General features: G+C 38.6%; 1 protein-coding gene across 1 annotated transcript in view; it reads right to left on the reverse strand.

Moving 5' to 3' along the window:
• Positions 1-1,296, reverse strand: part of MAGT1 (magnesium transporter 1) — a 47,512-nt gene extending 46,216 nt beyond the window's left edge. Inside the window, exon 1 of the mRNA XM_006755058.2 lies at positions 1,015-1,296. Coding sequence (XP_006755121.2) covers positions 1,015-1,116 — 102 coding nt within the window. The 5' untranslated portion in view covers positions 1,117-1,296. The remainder of the gene's footprint in view (positions 1-1,014) is intronic.
• Positions 1,297-8,167: the final 6,871 nt, after the last annotated feature.

Genomic DNA, 8,167 nt, shown 5'->3' on the forward strand with positions numbered 1-8,167 from the left:
CCCCTGCTTGCGGAAGAATTCAAATATTCAGAAACAAAAGATGGGATCTTTTTAAATTCAGCTCAAGTTGACAAGCATCTGAGATGTTTAAATGGGATTTTAAAAGCACATGCACAGGTATTGTGTATTAGAGGAAGCACAGAAATGTACAGGAAATAGCATGAGACTGGCCTAGGATTTTAGGTCTTGTTCTGCAATTTAACTGTGTAAGGTTAGCACTTGGTCTTCCTCATCTATAAAAAATAAAACTGGAGAGCATAAACTATTGCTAGTAACTGTAAAGCTCTAAGAGCATATGGCTCTAAGTCTCTAGTATTTCAACAGTGTTAAAATTCCTGTTTGGATTGCTTAATTGTGAATAAAGAATATTGTTATCTCCTCCACTCGCTAAAACCAGTAAATTTCACAAGGAGGGATCTTAGTTTTGTTCACTTATGAATACCAAGCTCCTAGAATAGTGCCTGGCACGCTTGATATTTGTTAAATGACTGAAAATGGTTCAATAGCTTTCACTCCCATAAATTGATTTGAATTATTTGGAAAATTTGATAAACCTGGCATAGTTTCGCTCTTCAGTTTAAGTCTTACAATTCTCTTTTTTCTTGTCTTACATATCTTAAGTGGAAATGCTATAAATTGCTCTTAGACGTCTATAACGGGAGTTACATCTTCTGACAGCAGAAGACTAGATATTCTACCCGCTGGACCTAAAGTCGAACTTCCCCCACCACCTGATAGGGCCCATACTCAAAAAAGTATCGAAACTTGTAGCTGTGTACACGCACAGGCCTAGAGAAGCCAAGGTGTCACATACCCAAACCCACTCTCAGACTCAACATCCCCAGAACACAAGCAGTTAGTTTCTTCTCTTGCAAACCCCCCAACTCCCAAAAGGGCGGAATTGGAGGCACCTAAGACAGAACCGACAGGGAAAGGAGTCAGGAAGGAGAGAACAGACCCTCTCAAGCCCCACTCATTGGGAAAAGCCCGTGTTGCTGAAAACAGCATCCTCACCTCCTTCTTTCTTTGGGCAGAGGCTGAGGGAACCCCATATAGGAGCAGCAGGGCCACTGCAATGGTTGCAGAGACACACCAAACCCACGGACGCGCTGCCATGTTTGCTCCTCTCCCTGATAAAGGGAAACTTTCCTCGGCTGGGCCTGCTGGTTGGGCGTGAGAACAAGGAAGCCAGCCCCATGGTCCTCCTCATTGGTCTAGCTCAGCCTTACCAGTGGCCCTCTCACATTACGTCAGGGCGGTCAACTGTGAGACGCCCGCTAAAGACCGTTCACTTCTAATTGGTTTCTGTTAGCCAATAGAAAAAGGATAATCTGGAGGTTTTTCATTGGTCCGCTAGGATGCTGCCTCGCCCTTTCATTTACGGAAATAAGTCGCGCTTCGGGGCTCTTCGAACACGCATGCGCAGTTGAGAGGCTTTGCGGCTTTTCAGAGCCCAAGATGGCTTACGCTTGATAAAATGGGGACTTTTTCGCGGAGACTCATTTAGAAGTCTGAAATCCACCTCTTTCGTGTAATATTGTAGAAAAATTGGACCTAGCCATGTGATTGATAGGATCTTTCTTAGTCCCTCATTCTACCACCAAAATATTTCAAATCAAGATAATAATTTTAAAAAGCACTAAAGTTGCCTCAGCGTTAACCGATCACCAAGAGGTCTGGGCACACACCCAGGTTGGGGACTCGATACCCAGTGGGGGGCATTCAGGAGGCTGTCGATCAATGATGATTGTTGAATACCTTTTGTGTCCCAGGGAGGTGCTGAACAGAGCGGACATCAAAGTCATTTTTAGAGAAAACAGCACTGTAGGTTGTTTAGTGTAAAAAAAAATAAAAATAAAATAAAAAATAAAGTCATTTTTAAAGTTCTTGTTTATTCATTACATTTTAAAAGTTAAACATCTTATTGTTAGGACTGTAGGGCAATACAGTCCTTAAGGGCTATTTGTAAGCTTCCTGCCACAGGAGAACAAAAGACCAAGAAAAACTCGCTGGACACCAAGAGTCAGACCATACAAGAATAGAAACTGTCCTGGAGGCATCTGATTGCACACCTGCATTCCATCCACATTCCAAGCCCACCAGCTCAGCCTCCAAACCCACTGAAGGCAAGTTTCCCACCAGGGACAGTATATAAGGAAGAAACCCCAGCTCCTGGGTGTTATCATCTACCTGATGACCCCTTGGCTGGGTGCTGTGCAGTCCTTCCCTTTGGATATCCCATCTCCCATCCCCTTTCCCTAAATAAATTCAATCTTCTTTTAGCACACTTATTACTTGAGGCATCAACAGGGACTTAAATTTTAGGTTATACAGAGAAAATGCCTTTTTAAATTTATTTTGTTTGGCGGATGGGTGCAAAACTAAGGTTGTAAGGAAACACTTCTGTCTTTTTAAAGTTATTTGTGTCATAACTTTCATTAAACGTCCAATTACCCTATCTAAACATTATAGAGCCGAACCGGTTTGGCTCAGTGGATAGAGCATTGGCCTGCGGACTGAAGGGTCCTGGGTTCGATTCCAGTCAAGGGCATGTACCTTGGTTGCGGGCACATCCCTACTGGGGGGCGTGCAGGAGGCAGCTGATCGATCTCTCTCATCGATGTTTCTAGCTCTCTATCCCTCTCCCTTCTTCTCTGTAAAAATTCAATAAAATATATTTTAAAAAATAAAATAAAAATAAAACATAATAGAAACCCTACATAACTGAAGAAGTTTCCATTTATTTGGCCCAGTTATGTTTATCATAGTGAGTTGTAAAACTGGGATGATTTTAATAGGGAATAATAATATATTCAAGAGGAAAAACACAATAAAATCAATTGCCTGTAATTTAGATTTATTTTGATAATGTGGAACATCATCAGACTATTCTTTTACGCTCTGCTGGTAAACTCAGGCACACAGAGGAAAATAATGTCATTATGTTGAAGAGTCAAGAAAGTGAGTATAGAAAAGAAAATAGCTGGTTCTGAAGTGAAGAGATACAATAGAGCCCTAGCTGGTTTGGCTTAGTGGACAGAGTGTCAGCCTGCAGACTGAAGGGTCCCGGGTTCGATTCCAGTCAAGGGCACATGCCCAGGTTGCGGGCTCGATCCCCAGTAGGGGGAATGCAGGAGGTCAGCCAATCAATGCTTCTCTCTCATTCCTGATGTTTCTCTCTCTCTCCCTCTCCCTTCCTCTCTGAAATCAATAAAAATGTATTTTAAAAAAAGAGATGTAATCGAGAGATATTTTAAAAATTAAAAATGTTTACAGACATTCAAAATAAGAAAAATACAATGAGACATACAGTATGATTCCATTTATATGATGTTCTGGAAAAGGCAAACTCATAGGAAAAGAACAGGTTAGTGGTTATCAGGTACTGGAGTTTGGAAGAAGGGCCACATATATTTGTGATTTGAAACTGTTCTGTCCTTAATTGTTGGAGTGGTTACACATTCCTATGCACTTGTCAAAACTCACAGAACTGTACACCAAAAAAAAGCAAGTTTTACTGCATGTAAATTTGACATATAAAAAGTAAGGTAAATTTTTAAAGTATACAAAGACATTCATTATCTCACTTGGCAAAATTCAGTAGAAGCTTTTATCAAGGCTGTGGGAAAATTTGCATCCTCATACATTGCTGGTGGGAATGCAAAGTGCTGCATCTATGAAAGGTAATTTGGCAATATCTAAAAATATGCAAATGCATTTACTTTTTTTTAAAATCCTCTCCTGAGGATATTTTTTCATTGATTTTTAGAGAGAGTGGAAGGGAGGGGGAGAGACAGAGAGAAACGACAGGGCCAGGGATCGAACCTGTAACAGAGGCACACAACCTTGACCCTAACTGAACCTAAGACCTTTCAGTCCCCATGGGCCAACACTCTATCTACTGAGCCAAACCAACCAGGGGTACATTTACCTTTTGATCCAGCAATTATACTTCTACTATTAAGAGAATATATGTGCACAGTTGTTTATTTCAGCACTATTTGTAATTGAAATATTCTTTTTTTTCTGTCACTCCTGATGTAAATCCAGAATATAATCTTTCTCCTCCTAAAAACAACACAAATCATATTAATAATGCACTTCTGGTGATCAAACTCTTACTATGCATCAGACATGGTAAGAGGTTCTTTTTTTTTTAATATATCTTATTGATTTTTCACAGAGAGGAAGGGAGAGAGATAGAGAGCTAGAAACATCGATGAGAGGGAAACATCGATCAGTTGCCTCCTGCACATCCCCCACTGGGGAAGTGCCCACAACCCAGGTACATGCCCTTGACCGGAATCAAACCCGGGACCTCTCAGTCCACAGGCCGACGCTCTATCCACTGAGCCAAACCGGTTTTGGCAAGAGGTTCTTTATGTGTAGTGTTATCTCAAACTTTCATGTCACCACTCAAGATAATTATTATACTAAGTTTACAAACCAGGAATATAAGACTCATGTTCAAATAAAGTAGGTCAGTCAATATACACTGAGTGCCACTCTAAGCCAGGTGTTATACTAGATGCTGGGCACACGACACTGAACAAGACAGCATAATTCCTGCCCTCCTGAAGCTTTTGGCCAAATTACAAGCTGATCACAAAGTGAAAAGTGTAGGTTGCTGTAAAGGGATAAAACAAGGTGTATTGCATGTGGTCTGTATCAGTATTCTTAAGTTTTTATATCAATCACCTGGAGAGCTTGCCGGTTCCTACTGCATCCCTGACTCTTCTTCTCAAAGTTTTTATTTCATAGGCCAGAGTGGAAGCCAGGAACTTGCTCCCATTCTTTTTGTTTTGTTTTTATTTTCTGGTAAAGTATCCTCCTATATAATAAAAGAGTAAGCCCTAACCGGTTTGGCTCAGTGGATAGAGTGTCAGCCTGCGGACTCAAGGGTCCCAGGTTCAATTCCGGCCAAGGGCATGTACCTTGGTTGCAGGCACATCCCCAGTAGAGGGTGTTCAGGAGGCAGTTGATCGATGTTTCCCTCTCATCGATGTTTCTAACTTTCTATCCTTCTCCCTCCTCTCTGTAAAAAATCAATAAAATATATATATTTTTAAAAAAAGAGTAATATGCAAATCAAACGAACGGCTGAATGACCGGTTGCTATGAGCGCACTGACTACCAGGGGGCAGATGCTCAATGCACATAAGGTATACCAGTTCGATTTCTGGTTAGGGCACATGCCCAGGTTTGGGTGCCTATGGCTGGGGGGGGGGGGCAACCAATCAATGTTTTTCTCTCACATCAATATTTCTCTCTCTCTCTCTCCCTCTCCTTCTCCTTCTCCCCTCTTCCTCTCCCTTACCCTCTCTAAAAATCCTTAAAAACATATTTTAAAATAAATAAATAAATTTTAAATTTTACAAATAAAATCAGTAAGAATGGGAAAATAACTTAAATCAAATACAAACAGAAAAAAGGGGAGCCTGACTATTTCAAATGAGAAACAACCACATTAAACAAAAAACTAATTTGAATATGAACACACTACTGTGATTATATACCATTACTCTAAAGGAAAAAAAAGTACAAGCAAATCTTGAACTCCACTAAGTAGGTTTATTTTTAGTGGTATGAGCGGAGCTGTTCTGACAGTATGCTGTGTGGAATATAATATGTGAGAACATTGAAGTTGCTGAGAACCAGGATTCTCACGTGGAAGAAGGGAGCTACAAATATGAAATGAGGAAAAGCAAAGAAGAACTTTTGGGGGTTGTACTGGAATTGGAGGTACATATTAGTACAAATTTATCACTCACAAGATATATCCCTAGCTCTATTCACTAAAAGGACTAGAAATTAATGACACTTTAATATCAATGAGCACACCTAGTGCCAAATCTAGGTTGCTAAATGCCATCCCTAAAAGAAACTAAGGGTTCTTAGAGAAATGGCTGATTCCAGTGCTGAGGAAGGAAAGTACAAGATGAGCCTTGAACATCTTGTGTCAGAAAGTAAAAATGTGCTAAAAAAAATTATGGAGACATCAAAAAAGACATGCATATAAGCCAGCTGGAAGGGAATCCTACTGACCACATCTGGCATTATTGTTAATTAAAATAAATCTGAATGGATTATAATCTATTCAATTAATAAATCCATACTGATAATGAATAAATAGAGAAAATAAAATTTATCTTTACAGTAGAACATACACGATTAAATACAGAAAGAATAATAAAAAATAACCTTTTATGCAATTTTCAAACTAATAATCAATTTAGGCAAAAATCATCAATGGATACAAAAACTAGTGGGTGAAAGTTTGATAAAGAAAGGAAAATAAAAAAAAAAGTTTCATGAAGAACAGGATATTTACATATTTTCTATGTATTCTTCATGTTTTTAATTACAAGGGGAAAATAGTAATTTTATAGTGTAGGAACTTGAAGGCCACTCCTTCAACCAAATTATTAAAGTTGGCATTACCAATCTAATATTACTTGCTTCCTATTAAGATGCCCTAAGAAGACACATCTGTTATGTAGTATTCCTGCCAGAGATACATAAACTGAATCTAATTATGAGGAAACATCAAGACAGAAAATTCGAAGGAACTTTTACAAAATAACTGTCTTGTACTCTTCAGAACTATGACAGAGCACAGACATGTGTGGCATCAGAAGTTCAGTTACCAATCCTTCCACTTAGAATTGCCTGATCTTGATCTTTTAGAAGTCATTGAAGGATTCTTTACCACACTTCATATGTAAAACTGCAAGAATAAAACTTAGTGAGAAATAAATTAATGCCATGAAAGACAAAGAAAGGCTGAGGAACTGTTCAATTTAATCACTGTGGTGTACACCTGAAACTAATATAATAATTTATGTCAACTGTAATTGAAATAAATTATTTAAATAAATAAAAACCAAAAATAAAGAAAGCTTAAAAATAAGAAGTAAAAGGAGACTAAAATACATGACAACTAAATTCAATACAAGGACCTGGATTGAATTCTGGAAGGAAACATTGGAACAACTGGTAAAATTGGAATACAAACTATATTGTATTATTATGACAATTTCTGAATTTGGTAACTGTACTGTGTTATGTAAGAGAATATCTTATTCTTTCAAAATGAACCCTGATGTATTAATGGGTAAAGGCCATGCATGTGTGTTATTCTCAAATGGTTCAGAAAAAAAGCAAACACACACACACACACACACACACACACACACACACACTTATACAGGGTGTTCCCCAAAATGTAAACACACTTTGAATAATTATTATTTCAAATGGGTTAAATCAGAAAGGAAAGAAACATCAATTGAACTATCAGCTGTTAAACTATGTATACATTTTTGGGACACCCTGTATATATATGTATTCATGTATAGAAATGCTGACAGAGAACACATGTGGCAAAATATTAACAAGTTTTGTATCTTGGTAATGTGTATACAGGAATTCTCCCCCGTCAATGTTTTATTATGAAAATTTCCCAACATAAAGAAAAAGTGGTTCTAGCTGGTTCGCTAAGTGGTTAGAGCACCAGCCAGGGCACCCAGGGTTTTTGCGTTGGATTCCTGGTCCTGGTTGGGATGCATGCGGGAGGCAACCAATATACCAAGTATATCTCCCTCCCTCCTTCCCTTCCTCCCTCCCTCCCACTTTCTCTAAAAAGCAATGGAAAAAATATCCTCCGGTGAGAATTAACAAAAAAGAAAAAGTGGAAGAATTTTACTCTGAACACCCAACAAGTTTCTACAGTCAAGTTACGTTTGCTTCATCGAATATTTAACCACGAATTGTGTATTGTTTTTACTATTGTTGCAACTTTTCTCTAAATTTCAAATTGTTTCAAAAGTAAAAATTAAATGACAGTATCTAGTAATAGGGACAAAAAAATCAAAGAAGTGAAGGAAGTTTGGAGGGAACTGAAAGGACTAGTGTGGAGCAAGATACAAGCTCAAGCCTCTGAAGCTGGTGCCTTTGATGACTCAGTCTAACATCAATGCTTTAGCACTCCAGGGCCGTAAACCTGGCTTCAAGGTTGGGGGAGGGGTGTAACATAATTCATTTATAAAGCGTGAAACTACATTTCCCAAAAGGCCTTTATGTTTCCGCATTTTGAAGAAGTTACAATTCTATAGGTTTTTACAGGTCTCGCGAGATTTCAGTAAATCTCATTAAAGCGCCCTACTGA

The sequence above is a fragment of the Myotis davidii genome, unplaced genomic scaffold (assembly GCF_000327345.1).
Source record: "Myotis davidii unplaced genomic scaffold, ASM32734v1 scaffold1493, whole genome shotgun sequence".
In the NCBI taxonomy this organism is placed as follows: Eukaryota; Metazoa; Chordata; class Mammalia; order Chiroptera; family Vespertilionidae; genus Myotis; species Myotis davidii.